General features: G+C 45.5%; 1 protein-coding gene across 1 annotated transcript in view; it reads right to left on the bottom strand.

Annotated features, from left to right (window-relative positions):
* COL27A1 (collagen type XXVII alpha 1 chain) overlaps nucleotides 1-18,905 on the bottom strand; it is a 285,000-nt gene extending 266,095 nt beyond the window's left edge. Inside the window, exon 1 of the mRNA XM_073639999.1 lies at nucleotides 18,535-18,905. Coding sequence (XP_073496100.1) covers nucleotides 18,535-18,587 — 53 coding nt within the window. The 5' untranslated portion in view covers nucleotides 18,588-18,905. The remainder of the gene's footprint in view (nucleotides 1-18,534) is intronic.
* Between the last annotated feature and the right edge of the window lie 6,261 nt (nucleotides 18,906-25,166).

Consider the following 25,166-nt stretch of genomic DNA (forward strand, 5'->3'; position numbering starts at 1 on the left):
AAACTTAATCTGGCTCGGAGATGCCCGGTCAGTGACTAATGAAGGGTATTAATTGTCTGATGTTAATGGATGGCTTTTTTCCGACCGTCTGAGAATATGCTGAGAATTCTAGCCTCATAAACTACGCTGCGTCGTACATCACACGACTTTACAATGTGTCGTTTAGATAAAGATATATATGTATACCCACATCTAGAATTTTTGTATAATTTCTATGTACCAATCTTGATCGATGCCATTCATCATCGTATAAGAGGGTGGAGGATTATGGCAACCGCTCTTGTCAGGCGCTATAGATGGCTCCACGCGATTTACGGTACTTTTATGGTCCAGTTATCTGTGCAATTTATGTAGGAATTAATTGGGTATATAAGCTTTTTTATGGGCATTGCATATTGATAACTTTTCAAAAAGAACATCTCTCTGAGAAGACCACTGATTCCCCCCTCATATGGTACATACTGGCCATCTTCTTTTGGAGATGATTCCTCTAGGAGACCACTTTTGGGTGATTTCTTCTCAAACAGGTTTCACGGTAGATGGAAACTATTTTTAGGGCACTGTATGGTAATATTATGTGAGCACTCTGTGGCAGTATTATTTATGTATTGGAAGCACTATACGCTCCTAAATCCAGTAGTATTTAGCAGTCCATGGTCATAAAACTTCGCAGTGGACATCGATATGCCTGAATTATAAGCTCAGCTGTTTTTGGAACCTTCATAGTCGTGCATGGAGATAGCTAAGCATTACACGGCCACCTCTTCAGACAAAACTGCCATGGTGCCAAGTCGGAACAATAAATTTCGGACCCTCTCTCTCTTTTTTTTCATGCTCTCCACCCAAGTGAGCAAAGAAACGTGAGCAGTGCCACACAAAAAGTGCACAACGATGCGGTCTACTGCTGCTCACTCAAAAAAGATAAGGGCTCTCCCAAAAAAATTCCCCCATCCCTCTGTACCAGAAGGTCACAATCAGTGTCAGGCATGAGTGGCCTCCTCTTGCCAAAGCTTGGGGCGAGTTTTTGTTACCCAGCATCCACCCCAGAGGAACTTAGAGCTCATTCTCTCAAAGAGGTGTGCATTCTTAAGATAGGTGCGGACACTCATCTATTAGATATTTATGGCAATCCCCAGAAATTTCTGTGATGGAAAAAAAAAAACTTTAAGTCAACAGGGCTCATGGGAACCTCTGAGTCATAGGCCTCAATTGTTCATTGTTTTTGTGCCTTTCTTCTGGAGTAAAAATAGTCTGATAGTGACTTTTTTTTTTATTTATGCCTTTAATTTTTTCACCTTTTTCTAAGTCAATTTTTCTCGGGTTTGTCTGGATTTTTTGGACACTGTAGCTATGGTTTTTCTTATCCAGACATTTGACCAGCTTTCATCATCTGCGACTTTTTGAAATGTTGCACAAATTTTGAGCAATAGTACTCCGGTACCCTACAGGAGAACAAAAATTATCTTATTTTATTTTTGGCGCAATGGAAGACTAACATGGGAAACTTTAAAGGCTCATGAGACTTTTTGCTCTAAAAAAAGGTAAGATTTTGTGTAAAGTTAATCAACCTGCGTGCGCCATTTTGAAAAGCATGATACGAAACGAATGCCATAAGACAAAAAGGAAAAGACACTTGAAAAAAAAAAATTACACAAATGATGACTAGAGACTCTAATACTTGAAATGTTAAGGTGGCCACACAATAACCGGATGACAGGCGCACGATTTGGAAGGAAGTCGCAATCATTATGACCATGAAAGGTCATAGAGTCAGGGGAGATCAGCTTCATCAGACAGGTTTATGAAGAAGTCCTTGGAAGAAATACTAACACGACTAGCAGGAAACCTATGAAATCCTTCCTGGTGTACAGCCTTTCACTTTTCCAGTTTTTGCAACAGCATTGTGTTATTATAAACAGCCAAAAGGCATCCCGAGTTCGGGCCTCAATTTGTTAATTCCCTCCAAGTGCCGGCTGCCAAGAAACCGTGCAAAGTGCTCTGTGATTTACATTTTCTCCAAGCGTTGCTTTCACATTAAGGTAAAACATAAACAGTTCCTTATTAGTCCCTTCCATCTGGGGACTCTTCCATGTGGACATCCTGAGTTCAGGGGACCGGGACTGCCTCAGGGGGGTCTTGTACTTCAGAGCTAAAATACTGGGCAGACCTCTGTCATTGGGGGCCATGTGCAAATGAAGCTAACACTCCCGATGGATTTTTTTAACAGAGAATCCTATGGGAAATACCAATCAAGGTCAATCAGTGTAAACCAAACAGGACACAGGCTGCATCCGAACAATATTACTTCCATATTTCAAATGGAAACACGGGATCGTAGCATGGAAATATCAGGTGATGTCATAGTCTCGTTGGGAATAAAGGGTCGTCTAAAACAAATTTTCTTCTTCATTTACCTCCAGGAACATTACAGGTACCAGACGCATTGAGGCCTGATGACCAGATGCTAACGTAGGCCAGATTTATCCTGGATGTACGAAACTACACATGGGGTCTGCAGAACTTAGGAAACAGAATCCTCCCTTTCCCATACACAAATGCCCCCTCAGTATTAAAACGAGAACAGATTTGGTGGTCACAACACAGCTTGAAATACAGTGGCTTGTGAAAGTATTCACCCACCTTGGTTTTTACCTATTTTGTTACATTACAACCTGTGTTTAAATATTTTTGCAATCCGATTTGTGCGTGATGCATCTGCACTAAATAGTCTAAGTTGGTGAAGTGAGAAAAATATAGGTATAAATTTAATTTATGGGATCAAATAATTAAAAATTGGCTTGTGCATATGTATTCATCCCTTTTGCTATGAAGCCCCTAAAAATTTCTAACAAGCAGTTCCCTTCATAAGTCACGTGCTTAGTGACAGGATGTCCACCTGTGTGCAATCTAAATGTCATATGTCTCAGTATATACACTTCACCTTTTCTGAAAGGCTGCACTGCAACACCATTAACAAGAGGCACCACTAACCAAACAACACCATGAAGACCAAGGAGATCTCCAAACAACAGCATGAAGACCAAGGATATCTCCAAACAACAGCATGAAGACCAAGGATATCTCCAAACAACAGCATGAAGACCAAGGATATCTCCAAACAACAGCATGAAGACCAAGGATATCTCCAAACAACAGCATGAAGACCAAGGAGATCTCCAAACAACAGCATGAAAACCAAGGAGATCTCCAAACACCACCATGAAGACCAAGGAGATCTCCAAACACCACCATGAAGACCAAGGAGATCTCCAAACACCACCATGAAGACCAAGGAGATCTCCAAACACCACCATGAAGACCAAGGAGATCTCCAAACACCACCATGAAGACCAAGGAGATCTCCAAACAACACCATGAAGACCAAGGAGATCTCCAAACAACACCATGAAGACCAAGGAGATCTCCAAACAACACCATGAAGACCAAGGAGATCTCTAAACACCACCATGAAGACCAAGGAGATCTCTAAACACCACCATGAAGACCAAGGAGATCTCTAAACACCACCATGAAGACCAAGGAGATCTCCATACAACACCATGAAGACCAAGGAGATCTCCACACAAGTCAGGGACAAGGTTGTTGAGAAGTACAAGTCAGGGTTATGTTATAAAAAATATCCCAATCTCTGATGATCCCTCGGGGCACCATCAAATCCATTATCATCAAATGGAAAGAACATGGTACCACAACAAACCTGCCAAGAGAGGGCGCCCACCAAAACTCTCAGCCCGGGCAAGGAGGGCATTATTCAGAGAGGCAGCACAGACATCAAAAGTAACCATGAAGAAGATGCAGAGATCCCAAGCAGAGACTGGAGTATCTGTCCATACAACCACAATAAGCCATACACTCAATAGAGGTGGCCTTTATGAAAGAGTGGGCAGAAAAAAAGCCTTTACTTTACACACAAAAATTGCCACATCCTAGATATTACTGAATGAAATATTCCAGTTGCAAAAATTGTTATTCATTACATAGTGAAATGCGTTGAGAACAATAAAACATAAAAATGATCAATGTAAATCTAAAATTAATATCCCATGGAGTTCTGGATTTGGAATGATACTCAAAATCAAAGTGAAAAATCAAATTACAGGTTGATCCAACTTCAGTGGAAATGCCTCAAGACAAAGAAATGATGCTCAGTGGTGTGTGAATGTCGAATCTGCCAATCTTGGTGTTCTCTGGCAAATGACAATCACCCTGCACGGTATTGGGCTGTAAGCACAGCACCCACTTGTGGATGTCGGGTCCTCATGGAGTCAGTTTCTGACAGTTTGAGCAGACACATGGATGTTAGTGCTCTGCTGGAGGTCATTTTGCAGGGCTCTGGCACTGCTCCTCCTGTTCCTCTGGTCCTGATGCTGGGTTGTTGCCTCTTACAGCCCCCTCCACATCTCCCGGTCAGTCTCCTGGTGTACTGGCCTGTCTCCTGGTATCTGCTCCATGCTCTGGACACTATGCTGACAGGCACAGCTACCCTTCTTGCCACAGCTCCCATTGATGTGCCATCCTGGATGAGCTGCATTACCTGAGCAACTTCTGTGGGTTCTAGACAGTGCCTCATGCTACTGTACTGTACCTCTAGGGGTGAGAGCAATGACAAAATGCAAAAGTGACCAAAACAGGAGCCAAAACGTATGAGAACAGAGAAATGGTCTGTGGTCACCACCTGCAGAACCACTCTTTTATAGGGGGTGTCTTGCTAATTGCCTATCATTTCTACCTGTGGTCTGTTGTATTTGGACAACAGCAGGAGACATTAATTCACAATCAGTGTTGCCTAATAACTGGACAGGTAGATTTCACAGAAGTCTGATTGACTTCGCATTACATTATGTTGTTTTAGTGTTACCTTTATTTAATTTTTTTGAGCAGTGTATTTTGGTGTCAGTTTTATGTAGTCCATACATAAACGCTTCTTCCAAATCTGACCATGCCGCAGGCTATCTACAGGCCAACAGGTTTGACAAAGGATGACCATACACATAAGAAAGTGGATATCTCCCCAGAAAACAAAAGAATCGGACGCTGAAATTTCATCTGCCCGATCCTTTTCTCCTATGACATAATGTGCTTGGGAAGAGTTGTAATACACATCAGATGGTAGGACAGTCTCGCCGAAAGCAACAGGTTTGCCTGTCATCTAATGTGTATCAATCCTTAAAGGGAATCTGTCAGTAAGATCCACACCCCAAATTGCCTTTATGGGCATGCAGATCTTTAAAATGTAAATTCAGAAACCTTTATGTCTTCTATCTGTTGCTGCATTCCCAAGTAATTAGTGTTTTTAATCATATGTTGCTCCGAGTGTGACAAAGCACCTAACAAGTCTCTGCTTTTGAGGTTGTTTCCCTGCACAGCTTGATAGCTCACTGACTGTGATGTCAGGCACAAGGCAAAGAAATCAGATAGTGAGCAATCAATCAAGCTAAAGAGTTTGGTGCTGGGCGGAAAAACAATACCGGGAGGCAGAGGTTCGGGAAGAGCTCTGTCACCCCCACAGCACTTAACGTCTCATTTACATATGAATAAAAATGCTAATTTCTTGAGAATGCAGCAATAGATATAAAAGGTGTCGATGGATTTAGCTTTCAAAGACGTCCATGCCCATATATGCATTTTGGGGGGTGATCTTCGTGATGGATTCCCTTTCAAAAAGTAGAAAAATATTAAAATTTTAATATTTTTCTATCTACTATTTAAACACGGTACAAGGATATTTTGCTTTAAAAAATAAGTAAAAAGAAGGATATGAAGATGAGAATGAATCGTGGTAACTGTGGATTCAGGGCACATTAAAAATGAAGAAAATATTTTTTACAATTCTACATACACATAATTACCACCGCTGACAGACTAGGCTATGTTCACATATTGCGTTTTGCTGCTTTTTTAAAGGGGTTTTCCCACGAACGAAAGTTCATTTTAAAAATTGTCTGTGTCTGACCATGTATGGAACATACCACATCTCCTGGGCAGGGGAGGAAGCAAAAGAGATGTGGTATGTTCCATACATGGTCAGACACAGACCATTTTTAAAATGAACTTTCGTTCGTGGGAAAACCCCTTTAATGCAAATTTTAACCCCATTACCACCTTGGCTTTTTCCGTTTTTGCGTTTTCATTTTTTGCTCCCCTTCTTCTCAGAGCCATAACTTTTTTATTGTGTTTTTGGCGGCAAAACCTTAAGGAAATTGCATCATCGTTTTCTTTTTGGGGCACTAAACTTTATCAGCATGCACAAGAGACAATAAAAATGCAGCAAATAAGCAGCAAAAAACGCAGCAAAACCTGCTTTTTTGAATCTGCTTCCAAGCTTGCGTTTAGTTGGACCATCATTTATTTTTCAACAGGACAATGACCCCAAACACACCTCCAGGCTGTGTAAGGGCTATTTGACCAAGAAGGAGAGTGATGGGGTGCTACGCCAGATGACCTGGCCTCCACAGTCACCAGACCTGAACCCAATCGAGATGGTTTGGGGTGAGCTGGACCGCAGAGTGAAGGCGAAAGGGCCAACAAGTGCTAAGCATCTCTGGGAACTCCTTCAAGATTGTTGGAAGACCATTTCCGGTGACTACCTCTTGAAGCTCATCAAGAGAATGCCAAGAGTGTGCAAAGCAGTCATCAAAGCAAAAGGTGGCTACTTTGAAGAACCTAGAATATAAGACATATTTTCAGTTGTTTCACACTTTTTTGTTAAGTATATAATTCCACATGTGTTAATTCATAGTTTTGATGCCTTCAGTGTGAATGTACAATTTTCATAGTCATGAAAATACAGAAAAATCTTTAAATGAGAAGGTGTGTCCAAACTTATGGTCTGTACTGTACAAGTTCCTGTACAACAGTAACCATATAGTAGTCCCCATAGTGTCACCATATACAAGTCCCTGTACAACGGTCACCATATAGTCCATATAGACTTGTAGAACAAACAAAAGTCTTTTTACGAGGACCTTCTTAAGATCTCCGTGACCTAAATTTGACAAGGGCAACATAGGAGCCAAAAAAGGCCTCACAGCTGGGGAGCGAGGGGGTGGGTGACAGCTGGCATGGAGGATCTGGTAGTTGGACTTGAGAAAATTTATCCAAAACCAGAATTAACCACTAAAATCCTGCAGCAGACTGAAACACTTACTGCAACAATCTTACACAGAAGTGTCCGAAGGCTATGACCAGAGGGCTTATCTGTAGTCCACAGACTTTGTAAGAAACCATTTTTTTTTTATTTCTGACAATAGCAAAAAAAAAAAAATTCCTCTAAACCCCGCCTGCGGTGAAATTAAGCTGTCAATCGCACATAATTAAAATCTGTAGACAACAGACAGAAATGTTCAGGATTTTATACACAGACTTCACGTCTGTTTTAGTAAGTCCTTGTATTCCCCCTGAAATAATTCCTGGGCATCTTTTTGCAGAACTATCGATATCCCTTTGTTTTTTCTCTTGGAAATGTTTGAATTTAATTTTTTTTTGTTTTTTACAACTTGGTGTTAAACAGCGTTTGTGCCTCCACACGGTCAAGAGCGATTAAACATCATCAGACTTTGTAGGGACGAGGATGACCAGGGAACACAAAATACCATTAAAGGGTTATCCCACTAACATATATTACCAGTGCAGAGGATAGATGATAAATGTATGATGGTTGGAGCTATAACCCCTGGGATCCTCTATGGATCATAAGAACTAGGGTCCCCTGTGTGAATGGAGCAGTGACCATCGCTCCATTCATTGCCAATGGCTGCGGTGGCGATGCTCTGCTAATCCTACAGACCTACAGAAGTGATTGGAGTGGTGGTCAGCCATGCGCACTATAAACCCATTTACATAGGACCTTTGTCTCCCGTTCTCGTGATCATTGGGACCCCCACTAATTGTACAATTACCACCCACCTGTGGACAGGTGATAACATACCATGTCATTCCTTAAAAAAAAAAAGACCTTTCACTTGCAAAAAAATGTAAGTTTGGGTTTCTTTTCATCCGGTGTAAATGCCGCTGTTCTCCAGAATCCGGAGTTGTTTTCCTTTTGTTCCTGCGCCTCTCCATTCCTGAGATATAGCCCATACTTACCTGTATATAAATCTAGTCTCCTTAGACAACTAGGTGTGGTGTTAAAAAGCACCACACCCAGTTGGATAAAATGACTAGATGTACATACAGGGAAGAGGAGGCCATATCTCAGGAACAGAGAGAGACAGGAACAAAAGAAAAATAACGCCGGATTCAGGAGAACAGTGGCATTTACACCGGGTAAAACAATGGCCAGTGACAGGTCCCCTTTAATCATGGTGGGACCATATATTTGTAAATTTTTAATGCGGCACACAATGCTTTGGAATCAGGTTGTATGAGATGATTACCAAAAAGAAATAATACTGTCAGAAGGGCTCCAAATGCAAAAAATAGCCATAAAAATGTATTGCAAATCAATGGGTCAGGCTGGAAACCAGAAAAATAAAAAAAGAAGGTTGTAGCACTTGATTCACACGCCTACACGCTCATTCATGAAAATATGCTGCAACAAAAAGGTAGCTGGGGAATGGTGTCACATTTTACACAGTGATGGTGGAAAGGAGGAGAGGACGAACGGCAAACATGCTGGGCTTTGAAGTGGGGGGCTCGCAGTTTGAACCCTGGTGTCATCTCTGTGTCACTCCAGCCTCTTGTGTAGCACCAGCTACCAAACATTAGGTAGTAAGCGGAGATCTGTTGTGTGTCAATTCCACCATTTATAGCACACGGCCATGACAAGAAGTGTGTGAGGACACTGCTGGATGGGGTGAAAGGTAAATACCCCGCTGCAAACACACAAAGCGTTCTACACACAGCCAAGCGGTATTTCATTTCAGTGCAAACACATAGCCCAATGCAATAAGAAGAGCTCTGCACTGACTTAAAATACAATCACTGCAATGGTTCAGTAGAATTCATTTGGGCTTTTATGAGATTTTATTGATCTGCAAACATTGGCTTTGATTTATAGGCCTCAGCTCCACATATCGCCATCTATTGGTGACAAGATATCATCACACTTCTTATGTCAGGCTTACTTTGAAACACTACAGCCAAGCTTCATGGACACTTTAAACAACCTGTCACTTGCCATGAATATGTATTTTTTTCCCCGATGTAAATGTCGCTGTTCTTCTGAATTTGACGTTTTTGTTTTGTTCCTGCGACTCTCCAATCCTAAGATATGGCCCCTTCTTCCCTGTGTATACATCTAGTCTTTTTATCCAAGGGGGTGTGGTCCTCAAGAAGTCACCCATAGAGAAGAGTTGAGCACCACACTTACTTGATAACAAGACTAGATTTATATGCAGGTAATAGGAGGCCATAGCTCCAGATCAGAGAAGAAAGCAATACTGCGCACTCAACCCGGCACAGGACCGCTGCAGCCTATCACAAGCTGCAGCGGTCCTGTGGCTGGTTCAATGGTGATGTGATCGCTTCTGGTGCAGGGGCAGATTGCTGAGCAGTCTGTGCTGGATCCTCAGACTTGTGAGGCCATCATAACACTGGACCTAGTCACAGGACAATAAAACATTCAGACTCCTTATATATTAACTGCTAAAATATTTATAGCCAGAACTGTTTATCTCTTCCATAATAACTCTGCTTTTCATCACCTGTCTTACCTATTGCATTTTTTGTGTGTCTTATTGAATATAAATCTGTGACTCTTCAGATTTTGGGGTATACTAGCCTGATGAAGAGACCTGCGTAGTCTCGAAAGCTTGCAATTTGTTACCTTTTAATGGCTAACTGAAAAGATGGTATCTACCACTGAGGACTCTCAAATCTAAATATTTTGATACTGTTCAACAATTTTGGTTCTCAAGTCCTCAGACAGTTCTCTTTTCCTCTTTCAGTTCTCCATGCTTAGTGTGGCACACACAGACACACAATGAAAAGATTGAGTCAACTTCTCCCCTTTTTATCTGGTTTCAGGTGTGATTTTCATATTGCCCACACCTGTTACTTGCTACAGGTGAGCTTGAACGAGAATCACATGCTTGAAACAAAGTTGTTTACCCACAATTTTGAGACATGGCAATATTTTTTTCTGGCCCTTTTTGGGATTTTGTCTGAAATTATGTCCATTTGGCCTTTTTTTCTGTTATAATACGCACAAAGGAATTAAACATGTGTATAACAAAACATGCCTAATTGCAATAATTTTCTGGGAGAAATACTTCATTTTCTGAAGCAATTTCAAGGGTGTCAACACTTTTGGCCATGACTGTATATGCACCAGCTGCAGTGTCTCCGATGTGATGTATATACACATCATCCCCATCATCTCCTTTGTGATGTATATATACCAACTCTAGTGTCTCCTATGTGGTATATATATATATATATATATATACATACACACATCAGTGTAACCTATGTGATATATATTCAGCAGCAGCAGTGTCTCCTATGTGATGTATATGCTCCAGCTCCCCATGGAATGCGAATAACGTTATATGTATATACATAAATGGCCATTGGCAGAAAAAAAGGTTTCCAATCCCTGCCTTAGTTAGATGTTTCTATAGTTACTGAAGTACAATTATAAGCGTTTCAGAAGTTTTTACATTTTTATTGACAAATACAAGTTTATGCAAAGACTCAATATTTACTGTGTTGTCTCTTACTTTTCGTTTCTGCAATTTGGACAACTATAATAAGTATCTAGAGAGGGAGCCAGTCGTTTCCAGGGGCTTTCTACTATGGCTTATCTAGGGCGAGAAGGGGGTGGGGGGGGGCTTGTAACCCACTTGTAATATCCTTATATCTATTTTTTTTTACAGCTGAAAGGTTGATTACATGGAAGTAATTGTGTAAAAACATCTGTTTTTTATAATATTGTTTCTTTTTTTTTTCTTGTTCCTTTAGCCAAAAAAACAGCAGTCCACAATACCTACCTAGTGAGGCAATGTCATAATGATTCTCAGGCATGATGTCTACCAATTTTGGTAACTCTTTCATCTCTCTGCCGACATTACACGCACCCTTGGATGGCGGAAGTATTTAAAAAGGGGCTAGCCCAGCTCAAAAAGTAAACAATAGATGTGGTTAAAATAGAAATATACATAATATGATGACTGTCAGCAAGTGACCAGAACTGTGTGTGCGAGTAGGGGGCTGGCTGACTGCTTCAATAGCAAAGCCAGCCCCCTTCTCTGTCATGACCAATACATAATTGGAACCCTAGAAGGCATGATCGTGATTATAACTTAACAGATTTTGTTAGAGAGGGAAATGGCAAAAGCTTTGGAAAGCCTTCCCCCGAATGCAGACATGCTAACATGACTAATCCATTGTTTTAATAGGAGATAAGTCACCTTCAAGTGTCTAGCAGCAGCAGCTTAACCTCTACGCTGAAGAGTCCTGGGTATTGGGGTCCGCCCAAAAGCTTATAAAGGTGTATGGCCACCTTAAGAAATACAGAGCACTTATGAGTACATGTTGCGTCCATGCACTTATGGTTTTTTAATGCGGACATGTAATATGCATTTTTCAATCATAAAGGCGCCCAATGATGGGCAGGGGCTAATGACATGCAATTAGCAGGAATGCACATAAACACGCAAAACAATAAAAAAGCCGACATACAGATTGGCAACGTGCCTGGCCTTCATAAATGACCTCCATTGTATCCTTTCAGGATGGTCCGTGCGATAACGTGGGAAGGCAGAAAGCCTACGACCCTCTTATAGGTTACTGGTCCAGATGACACCGAGTATGTGACACAACTACAAGTCACAGCATGAGCCAAAAACACATTCCAGGGGTCCTCAGGTCGTAAAATGACAAAACAAAAGTATACTTAGATCCATGTCAAAACATAGGGTGACATAAAAAATGACGATCAGTAAATATGGCTCCAGGAGCTAGATCCATATCATCAAAGAGGAATCTATGCTGGCGATAGGGGTAATCTTCCTTCTATGACACAGGCGCCTGTAGTCTAAGAGATACATCCACATATGAACACAGTTGTACTGTTTTTATATTGATATTATCCAGTGTCGTACCCACCGTAGCGGCAGACCACGCAACTCCAGAGGGGCCCAGGACTTCCCCTACTTTCTATCATACAGCATTGCTTGCCATCACTACTGACAGATCCCCTTGTGATTAGGGTCCTTCTAAAAAAAATCTGGCCACCAAATCTGAACAATGGAGGTCCAACTTCTGGCAACCTCCCCAAACAGCTGACTGAAGGGTGCTGCATCCCCTTTATTGTTTACCAGGAACAGCGCCATACAATTAGTAGTGGCTGCGCCTGGTATTACACCTCTCTGCAGCTCAGTCCTATTGTAGTGTATAGGATTGCACTGCAATACCAGGCGCAGCCACTACAAAATGTATTCCAGGTATACAATAATGGGAATGCTGGGCTCATTGGAGCACTGGGGCCTCTTTCTGGCGGAAATCAGATCCCCTCACTAATCTGATATTGATGGCTTATTCAAAGCCCTAATATCACTGTCCTGGAAAACTCCTGTATATATAAATATATACTAGCCTCATATTCATTAGTGCCCACTAGTGGAGGCTTAATTATATGACTAGACACATCGTCCGCCGCTTATCTCCAGGAAAATACGGATCAGATAGGCAAAAAAAAATTCACTGAGATAGGGCCCTATAGATATAAAAGTGCCATGTCATGTATCTCAGAACCTATGAGAATTTACATAGAGCGTCAATCTGTCCATCACCCAACCGATGGAAAAATAAAGACCTCATCTTCACATGCTTTGCATCTGGTGAGAATACTGAACTACAAGTTCCAGCATGCCACCAGGGACTGAAGAACAAGGAGACAGAGATAAAGAAAAGAATGAAAACTCTGGTAAGAACTAAAAGGATACACCGCTCATCCCCCGACGATGGGAATGACTGACATGCAGGAATCCCTCAGCTGGGCTGGCGACATACCATAAGGAAGGGTTAATCCTTGCCCTGTGGGTGCATAGGGATTAGGGCAGGCAGGGGCAAGGGTGTGTCTGGCACACTTCACAAAGTGGGATCCCCTCCGGTCTAGGTGTGCGATCCAGGGCTTCTGCATCACTGCGGGGCGTCTGCTAATTACCCAGCGAGTGTCAGCTACTGTTCACCGGCTTCCATATTTTATCTACCTGGCAGGTAACTATTAGGAGGCAAAGGTTTGAGCTGTCGGCATTTACTTCCTATCTAGATGTAGCAGAGCTTAGTCTGTCACCTGTGATATCTGAATGTGGGAACTATTATAGCGCCCAGACAACTACCCCATGAACACTGTAGTGTGCGGTCTACCCCAGTGTATGTTCCCCTCGGGACGTATATGCAATTGCGAGCAGAAAATCTGCTGCGCATTATTACAGAAGCGCCATTGTGGGTGAGCTTTCCTAAAATAAAATCCGCAGCGTAAATTTACTGGAGCTGCAGATAGGAAATTTATGCGGTGGCGAATCACCAAGCATTGCTCCGGTGAAATATGCGGAAATGCTGTCATATATCTGCAACCAAATTCACAGTGCCTTTTGTCACTGCCGATTTTATGCTTCGGGGGCGTGTGCAGCCGAAACCTTAACCTTATAGGGCCCATGTTTTTGGTCAGTGTGTGAGACGGACAGCAAACGGATCAAATATAGCCATTGTGCTAATGCAAGAGTTGTTTTTCCACATGGCCCACTGGGTAGAAAAAAAAAAATCATGGCATGCGCTAATTCTGGTCCGTATGCAGTGGTAGGAAGTTCGTGCACCCATCAACAAAAATATGGGTGAGCACACGGAGCCAATTACATCTACGTTTTGTGGATGTGACTGGCCCAGGTTTGTTTGTTTTTTTTCAACACCAAGTCTCTGTCAGCTCCGAGGGTCTGTAAGGAGATTGGGGGGGCTGGCTCTGGACTACATTAACCTCAATGTAGACCATTGGTAGCCGGCACCCTTCATGGGACTCTCACACTACATTAGAGGCCGCACCATCAACTACATATAAACCTACCTCATTAGAACAAGATGACGAAGCCAAATGACATACTGAGCTCTGCTGCATCTATGCCCCGAAATTACCATGTAGCCACCCCCCACGTGCAACAATTATTGCATTTATATGCTATGGGGAAAGTGGATGATCTGCAGAGTACTTGCCTCGTCGGATGCCCTCCCCCAGACAGCGCTCATCCCAGACGTCTTATTCCTGTCACTTTCAGATCCTACCACTGACATATACAGTAGGGATTAAAGTGTCATCCGGGGAAAGTGTTGAATGACTGATCCTTACTTGCTGTAGTAACGTCTGTCGGGCTAAGCCCAGAGACCCCTGGAGCACAGCCTGCAGAGCAATTTAAGGTTTAAGTGTTCCTCCTGTCGGTGAAACCAATGTCATTTACTCTGGCTTCACTTCTGAATATCCTGCATGAATTTATGGGAGACTTCATCCCATGCTGAAAGCTATTGCTTCTTTTTATACCCGATGTTGCCAAATTTATAGAATAAATCCGGCAGCAAGGGGCAGACGGAGCAGGAGTCCACCTCTTCCACAACCCTGTCACAAATCTATACGCATCCTATTACTAGGTCTCCTTTTTGTGTTTATCCGGAGCGACTCTATACAAATATATACGCATCCTACATATATGGGATTAGCACCATCCCCAAATTCTGCCGAGCTGGCCGAAATGCTAATGGAGCAGCTGTCCCTAAGATATACACAATGCTCCTCTATGAGGCGGCAGGAAACCGCTACGTGGGGCGCGAGAGAGAGTTCATCCCTGTCCCCTTAATGTACTGTAATAAGGATCAAGAGTTTTTCACATGGGGTAATATTCACAGGATTAGAGGACTAAGAGGATATTGGACCCGATGTCTCGTCTGGGACGGTGCATTGTTCACACAGCCTCCATCCGCAATGCTAATCTCATCCACAGGGAACTAATTGTTGGGTAATTATAAGAACCCGAAAGTAAATGACTAAACTCCGCGATATCCATGATATCCCCTGGGAAAGCCAGCCGTGAGGATCACTTTAACTTGTGCTTGGTTGGGTATAAAAGTTAATCCCTCTCCCCACAGAAGTGATTACGGAGTTCAAAGCTTCTTGGGACGGAGAACAGAAATGTTTACGTTGGAGGCGGTTTTTTTCTTTCGCCAGCGGTGTCGCCGATTTCTAGCAGAGATTGGGTTTGAATTGACTGTATAACCCTGCACGTACACAATATCCCCCCATAGTGCTGAGTATACAGGGTGGTCCTGTGCCCAGGACATCCCTTGTATCACTGAGCACATACCCTGTCTGTCTAGGGCGCCATCCTGAGGCCGTTCATACACACATTAAACTGGTATATAGGAAGAAACCCTGTCCCTATTACAGCGGGGGATCACAATATTCAGGATTTTTTGGCAGAAACACAATACTTGGGATTTTATCAATTAATTAAATAGCAAAGTCATAGCACAACAATTCGGTCGCTTTGAAGAAGAATACTGTACAGAGGCTGCTAGGAGAGCACTCACCTACACACGTGGTCCTGCGAGCGCACTCACCTACACGTATGCGACACACGTGGTCCTGCGAGCGCACTCACCTACACGTATGCGACACACGTGGTCCTGCGAGCGCACTCACCTACACGTATGCGACACACGTGGTCCTGCGAGCGCACTCACCTACACGTATGCGACACACGTGGTCCTGCGAGCGCACTCACCTACACGTATGCGACACACGAGGTCCTGCGAGCGCACTCACCTACACGTATGCGACACACGTGGTCCTGCGAGCGCACTCACCTACACGTATGCGACACACGTGGTCCTGCGAGCGCACTCACCTACACGTATGCTACACACGTGGTCCTGCGAGCGCACTCACCTACACGTATGCGACACACGTGGTCCTGCGAGCGCACTCCCCTACACGTATGCGACACACGTGGTCCTGCGAGCGCACTCACCTACACGCGCACTCACCTACACGTATGCGACACACGTCGTCCTGCGAGCGCACTCACCTACACGTATGCTACACACGTGGTCCTGCGAGCGCACTCACCTACACGTATGCTACACACGTGGTCCTGCGAGCGCACTCACCTACACGTATGCTACACACGTGGTCCTGCGAGCGCACTCACCTACACGTATGCTACACACGTGGTCCTGCGAGCGCACTCACCTACACACGTGGTCCTGCGAGCGCACTCACCTACACGTATGCTACACACGAGGTCCTGCGAGCCCACTCACCTACACGTATGCTACACACGTGGTCCTGCGAGCGCACTCACCTACACGTATGCTACACACGTGGTCCTGCGAGCGCACTCACCTACACATATGCTACACACGTGGTCCTGCGAGCGCACTCACCTACACATATGCTACACACGTGGTCCTGCGAGCGCACTCACCTACACATATGCTACACACGAGGTCCTGCGAGCCCACTCACCTACACGTATACTACACACATGGTCCTAAGAGCGCACTCACGTACACAAGTTAAAGTTCTACATGTTCCCGTGAGGAACACTACAAGTTAGGGTCCTATATGTGGTCCTCTGGGTGCCATCTACTACACAGTAAGGCGTCCTGTGCTCACTCCTGCACTATACTAGGGTGCTGTTAGGAGCACTACATAGTTGGTGGTCCTTTCCATACACCCACATTATACAGGGGTCTTAATCAGTGCACACAAACCGATTCCTATACATATTGCACATAGCACATAAATGGAATAATGCACACACCTTATAGGGACCTTATTAGTGCAAGAAATCTGCAGTAGGGATTCTATGCATGGGGAATACACTAATACACTGCATTCACAAGGGACCCTCTGCACATCTAGTAGTGAGTCCTATGCGCTCACCTACACTACACTCATTCAGTTCATACAAGACAGGATGCAAGGGGCAGGAGAAGGAATCCTACACAGAAGACATACACAGAGTATAAGGGGCAGGAGAAGGAATCCTACACAGAAGACATACACAGAGAGCAAGGGGCAGGAGAAGTAATCCTACACAGAGTATAAGGGGCAGGAGAAGTAATCCTACACAGAAGACATACACAGAGAGCAAGGGGCATGCAGTAGAGATCACATATATATTTATAGGACATTACTATACGATGGGCATCCAATACACAGGACATCAGTAAGGATCTTATACACACTACATCTCTATACAAGAGGCATTAGTAGGGATCCTATACACATGACATCCCTATACAGGGGGCATCAGTAGGAATCCTATACACATGGCATCCCTATACAAGGGACATTAGTAGGGATCCTATACAAACGGGCATCAGTAGGGATCCTATACACACTACATCCCTATACAAGAGGCACTAGTAGGGATCCTATACACATGACATCCGTAGGAATCCTATACACACTACATCTCTATACAAGGGGCATTAGTAGGGATCCTATACACATGACATCCCTATACAAGGGACATTAGTAGGGATCCTATACACACTACATTCCTATACAAGGGGCACTAGTAGGGATCCTATACACACTACATCCCTATACAAGGGGCATTAGTAGGGATCCTATACACATGACATCCCTATACAAGGGGCATTAGTAGGGATCCTATATAAGGGGCATCAGTAGGGATCCTATACACATGACATCCCTATACAAGGGGCATCAGTAGGGATCCTATACAAGGGGCATTACTAGGGATCCTATACACATGACATCCCTATACAAGGGGCATCAGTAGGGATCCTATACAAGGGGCATCAGTGGGGATCCTATACAAGGAGCATCCCTATACAAGGGACATCAGTAGGGATCCTATACAAGGGGCATCAGTAGGGATCCTATACACAGAACATCCCTATACAAGGGGCATCAGTAGGGATCCCATACAAGGGGCATCATTAGGGATCCTATACACAGGACATCCCTATACAAGGGGCATCAGTAGGGATCCCATACAAGGGGCATCAGTAGGGATCCTATACAAGGGGCATCCCTATACAAGGGACATCAGTAGGGATCTTATACACAGGGCATCCCTATACAAGGGGCATCCCTATACAAGGGACATCAGTAGGGATCCTATACAAGGGGCATCCGTATACAAGGGACATCAGTAGGGATCCTATACACAGGACATCCCTATACAAGGGGCATCAGTAGGGATCCTATACAAGGGGCATCCCTATACAAGGGACATCAGTAGGGATCCTATACACAGGACATCCCTATACAAGGGGCATCGGTAGGGATCCTATACAAGGGGCATCCCTATACAACGGACATCAGTAGGGATCCTATACACACACGACATCCCTATACAAGGGGCATTAGTAGGGATCCTATACACATGACATCCCTATACAAGGGGCATCAGTAGGGATCCTATACAGATGCCATCCCTATGGCTCTTAGGCACAAGCCCTCCACCACAGGTCCCAGCCTTCCCACATAGTGCGGATCCCACACCGCAGCCCCCCATGCGCCCCCTGCCTCCAGCTGCCGGTACTCACCCCCTGGACGCGGCTGCTCGGATTCTGGAGCCCGGGTCAGATACCGGCTCCATCACGGTTACTTCATTCTTTCGGTCGGGGGCTTTACGTCCATCGGAGTGAGAGCATCATGTCCCGCAGTGGGCACCCTGCAATCCCACATAAGACTGGTGCAAGTGGCACTCACCCCCCTGGGACTCTGCATGTACCTTGGGAGGGGGCCAGTGGGCAGGCCTGGGGTGAGCTGGGAGCCATGGCAGGCTGACCCCTGGCAGATCTCTGTGCACCCCCTCTTCTTACTTTAGGGGGGTCGCTGCCCTGCCTGCACACGGAGATTCCTCCCGGCTGGACCCGAGGCTCAGGGAAAGGAAGGTTCAGAGAAATGCACAGGATCTAATACAGCCGGAGACCCCGCGCTCAGCACCCCTGCTGCCCTCTAGTGGCCACACGTCACTACAGCATCCACATGAGACTTCTCGGTTCCAAAATTAAACTTTTCTTAAACTTCCATCTCCCATAGATCTGATCACAAGGGCCCATGCTGCCCCTAGTTTAGTTTGCGGCTTGAGTAAACAACAATCCCCAGCAAAAAAAAGAATACTAATTCTCATGTGGTACAAGACTACAAGCTCCAGGTTTCCCCAAGAAAAGCCAGAAAACTAGTGACCAAGCCTCAGACACCTGCTGTGCCCCCTCCTCACCATGAGCATTGCTGCTAATGGGGGATTTGCTTACAGATGTTTACTGCTTAAGGCCCCGTCACACTTAGCGACGCTGCAGCGATCCCGACAACGATACGACCTGTCAGGGATCGTTGCTGCGTCGCTATGTGGTCGCTGGTGAGCTGTCAAACAGGCAGATCTTCCCAACGACGCAGCAACGATGCGGTGACCCGTAACGATCTGTATAACGATGCACGCCTATGTGTTTCTGTGTCTTGAGTCGTCAACAAGGTCGTTGGTAAGGTGTCAAACACACCGATGCATGCTACCCAGCGGGGCTTCAACGATCAAAGAAATGTCCAGACCATTCCGACACGACCAGCGATCTCACAGCAGGGGCCTGGTCGCTGCTAAGTGTCAAATGTAGCGAGATCGCTACGGAGGTCGCTGTTGCATCACAAAACTAGTGACTCAGCAGCGATCTCGCTAGCGATCTCACTTAGTGTGACGGGGGCTTTAGAATCAGCTGAGATTTTTGACAGAAGTGTGGTAAAGAGGGGGAGGGGTGTGAGAAGCCATCATGGACCACGACTCCCCTCATTGGGGCTTTATAAAGTTCTGATGAAGCAGCATTGAGGACAATGCACACAGACTCACAACTGATCATTCACTACTGTAGACTGGCATTGATCCCTACTGAAGACTGGCACTGATCCCTACTGCAGCCTGGCATACGTCCCTACTGTAACCTGGCACTGATCCTACTGCAGACTGGCGCTGATCCCTACTGTAACCTGGCACTGATCCCTACTGCAGCCTGGCACACATCCCTACTGTAACCTGCCACTGATACCTACAGCAGACTGGCACTGATCCCTACTGTAACCTGGCACTGATCTGTACTGCTACCTGGCACTGATCCCTACTGAAGACTGGCACTGATCCCTACTGCAGCCTGGCACAAATCCCTACTGTAACCTGGCACTGATACCTACTGCAGACAGGCACTGATCCCTACTGCAGCCTGGCACTGATCCCTACTGCAGACTGGCACTGATCCCTACTGCAACCTGATACTGATCCCTACTGCAGCCTGGAACTGATCCCTACTGCAGCCTGGAACTGATCCCTATTGCAACTTGGCTCTAATCACTACTGCAGACTTACATTGATCCCTACTGCAGCCTGGAACTGATCCCTACTGTAACCTGGAACTGATCTCTAGTGCAGCCTGGAACTGATCCCTACTGCAGCCTGGAACTGATCCCTATTGCAGACTGCAACTGATCCCTACTGTAACCTGGCACTGATCTCTACTGCAGACTGGAATTGATCCCTACTGCAGCCTGGAACTGATCCCTACTTCAGCCTGGAACTGATCCCTACTGCAGCCTGGAATTAATCCCTACTGCTAACTGCCACTGATCTCTACTGCAAACTGACATTGATCCCTACTGCAGACTGGCACTGATCCCTACTGCAGACTGGCACTGATCCCTACTGCAGACTGGCACTGGTCCCTACTGCAGCCTGGAACTGATCCCTACTGCAGACTGTCACTGATCCCTACTGCAGACTGTCACTGATCCCTACTGCAGACTGGCACTGATCCCTATTGCAGCCTGGAACTGATCCCTACTGCAACCTGGCACTGGTCCCTACTGCAGCCTGGAACTGATCCGTACTGCAGACTGGCACTGATTCCTATTGCAGCCTGGAACTGATATTTACAGCAGTGAGGAACTGATCCCTACTACAGACTGGCACTGATCTCTATTGCAGCCTTAGGTTACGTGCGCACGATCAATATTTGCTTGCAGAAATTTCTGCAGAATTCCTGCAAGGTTCAGCACCTTTTGGCAGCAAAAGCGCAGAAATTCCGAGAGTTTTTGATGCGTTTTTTTTTGCGTTTTCATGCATTTTTGCCTGTGTATTTGCCATGCGTTTTTCCCAATGCATTGTATAGGAAAAATGCAGGCAAAAATGCAAAAAGAATGGACATGCTGCTTATTTAAACGCACGTGAAATCCTATAAGGAAAATTCCTGATCATGCACAAATCTTCCAAATTCTCATAGAAAATGCTGGGATAAGTATTACAATGCGTTTTTGGGGCCAATTCCGCGCGGATTTACTACATAAAAAACGCACCGTATTACAGTGATCCCTACTGCATGAAACCACAGATTGTTTCTGTGTAATCAATCAGATACTGCTCCCTACAGTGAGTCCACTGTACACAAACAAGACATTATTCCCTACTGCAGTGAGGTGCTGATCACTCTCCATGCAGCTATAGACCCACTGTACCAAGACAATGACATTACTGCATATAACCAGACACTGCTCCTTACTGCAGCCACCACTGATCCCTACGTTATACAATTACTGCCCTTTACATTATGCTACTAGACTTTATACAGACACTTTTTAAAGGGAATCTGTCACCAGGGTTTTGCCGCCCCATCTGAGGGCAGCATAAAGCAGGGGCAGAAACCCTGATGCCAGCGCTCAGTCACTTACTCTGCTTCTTGCTATAGTTTTGATTATGACTTATTTATCTGCTGCAGCTCTGCTAGTCCTCTCCCTGACTGCTCTGTCTAACCATGCCCATGCCACAAATTAACGTAAAGTCCGGAGAAAAATACTGACCCTTGAGCGCTACTGGTTGGGGAGATCCAGATAAAAAAAAACAAAGTGGGATTTACATTCAATGGGTATTTTATTGTTAAAATGTTAAAAGTATAAAAAACAACAAATATGAATAAAAGTAGAGGCATAAAGTCCTTTCAACACGTTTGAAGGCTGGACCGACATCTTTATCAGGCATGAACCTACTTCACAAACCCATACTGATGTTATTCTGCTAGGAGGCACCATGTTTCTCTTTTTTATTTTCCCACACCACTGATTGACAACTCTGTTTACACTGTACGTAGGCAGAAAGCAGCCAATCAGTGGTGGGGGCGGGGTTATACACAGCTCATGAATATGGAGGACTACCTGGCAGCAAGTTTACTAGTTCTCCAGTGATAAAATCACTGTTTATCAGCAGGAGATTATCAAGCAACCCAGTAAGTGACACATCGCTGGAATCAAGATCTCAGCCCCTACATATGGCATACAGCCAGAAACTAATCCCTACTGGATACAGCAAGACATTGCTTACTACTACGTACATCCAGACACTGCTCCCTACTGCATACAGTCTGACCCTACTCCCTACTGCACACCGCCAGACACAGCCCCATACTGCACACCGCCAGACACAGCCCTCTACTGCACATAACCAGACATAGCCCCCTACTGCACACCGCCAGACACAGCCCCCTACTGCATACAGCCTGACCCTGTTCCCTACTGCATACAGGCAGATATTGCTCTCTACTGTACAGAGTCAACTCCAGGTTTTCGTGGGCCCCGGGCGAAAGAGTCTCAGTGGCCCCTTTAACACATACCACGATTCATGATGCCCCCTCATCCTTCACATATGCAGACATATACAGCACGCAGACATGCACACACACACGGTACACAGTCATGCACACACACACGGTACACAGACATGCACACACACACGGTACACAGACATGCACACACACACGGTACGCAGACATGCATACACACACGGTACGCAGACATGCACACAGACATGGTATGCAGACATGCACACACACAAGGTACACAGACATGCACACAGACATGCACACACGGTACACAGACATGCACACACACACGGTACGCAGACATGCACACACGGTACACAGACATGCATATACGGTATGCAGACATGCACACACACAAGGTACACAGACATGCACACACGGTACACAGACATGCACACACGTGGTATGCAGACATGCACACACATACAGTATGCAGACATGCACACACAAACGGTACGCAGACATGCACACACACGGTACACAGACATGCACACACACACACGGTACACAGACATGCACACACACACGTACACAGACATGCACACACGGTACACAGACATGCACACACGTGGTATGCAGACATGCACACACATACAGTATGCAGACATGCACACACAAACGGTACGCAGACATGCACACACACGGTACACAGACATGCACACACACACACGGTACACAGACATGCACACACACACGGTACACAGACATGCACACACAGTATGCAGACATGCACACACACACGGTACACAGACATGCACACACACACGGTATGCAGACATGCACACACACATGGTACACAGACATGCACACGGTACACAGACATGCACACACGGTACACAGACATGCACACACACACGGTAGGCAGACATGCACACACACACGGTACACAGACATGCACACACGGTACACAGACATACACACACGGTACGCAGACATGCACACACTCACGGTACGTAGACATTTTCACACGGTACACAGACATGTACACACGTGGTACGCAGACATGCACACACATACAGTATTTAGACATGCACACACAAACGGTACACAGACATGCACATACACACGGTATGCAGACATGCACACAAACATGGTACACAGACATGCACACACACACGGTACGCAGACATGCACACACACACGGTACACAGACATGCACACACGGTATACAAACATGCACACACACGGTACACAGATATGAACACACACACGGTACACAGACATGCACACACACACGGTACGCAGACATGCACACACGTGGTACGCAGACATGCACACACAGTACGCAGACATGCACACACACATACAGTACGCAGACATGCACACACAGTATGCAGGTATGCACACACATACACACACATGCACATGGTACACAGATATGCACACATACAATACGCAGACGCGCATACACAAACATATACACAGATACGTACACATACATATTTGAACACAAATTCTTAAAAACACATATAAACAGACTAATATACATACACAGTCATACACACTGACAAACACAGATATGCAGATTATACATGAACTCATCACACACAGACACATTAGAAATATTTTTAATATGGGGATTGCGGAAGCTGGTAACAAGCCTTGCTCACCTGCCCCCGGCCTGTGTCCCATCCAGCTCCTCAGGCATGTGGCTGTCCAGGGCCCACTCGCCGTCGGGGCCAGGACTGCTCCCCCAGCATCTGTGCAGGACCTCTGGCGCTGTTTGATGGGCTCACTTTACCAGACATGGCCGCACAGTGCGCTGTGCAGCTGTGTCAGCTAGAAATGACGCGACACGACACACAAGCACAATTAAAGATTCAGTGTCGCCCCTGCCGTGTCATTACTAGCAGACACAGCTGCAGAGCACATTGCACTGCCATGTCTGGTAAAGTGAAGCCCATCAAACAGCGCCAGAGGTCCTGCACTGATGCTGGGGGAGTGGTCTGAGCCCTGACGGCGAGTGGGCCCCCCTGATGGTCCAGGGCCCCAGCACTTGCCCGGGTGCTGACGCGGGCCCTACTACTGCACACCGCCAGACACTGCCCCCTAATGCATACAGCCAGACACTGCCCCCTACTGCATACTGCCAGACACTGCCCCTACTGCATACAGCCAGATACTGCCCCCTACTGCATACAGCCAGACACTGCCCCCTACAGCATACAACCAGATACTGCCCCCTACTGCATACAGCCAGAAACTGCCCCCTACAGCATACAACCAGATACTGCCCCCTACTGCATACAGCCAGATACTGCCCGCTATTGCATACAGCCAGATACTGCCCCCTACTGCATACAACCAGATACTGCCCCCTACAGCATACAACCAGATACTGCCCCCTACAGCATACAGCCAGATACTGCACGCTATTGCATACAGCCAGATACTGCCCCCTACTGCATACAGCCAGACACTGCCCCCTACTGCATACAGCCAAACACAGCCCCCTACTGCATACAACCAGATACTGCCCCCTACTGCATACAGCCAGGCACTGCCCCCTACTGCATACAGCCAAACACAGCCCCCTACTGCATACA

Source organism: Phyllobates terribilis, unplaced genomic scaffold, assembly GCF_046119375.1.
Source record: "Phyllobates terribilis strain yellow unplaced genomic scaffold, ASM4611937v1 Scaffold_7__3_contigs__length_470593459, whole genome shotgun sequence".
Lineage (NCBI taxonomy): Eukaryota > Metazoa > Chordata > Amphibia > Anura > Dendrobatidae > Phyllobates > Phyllobates terribilis.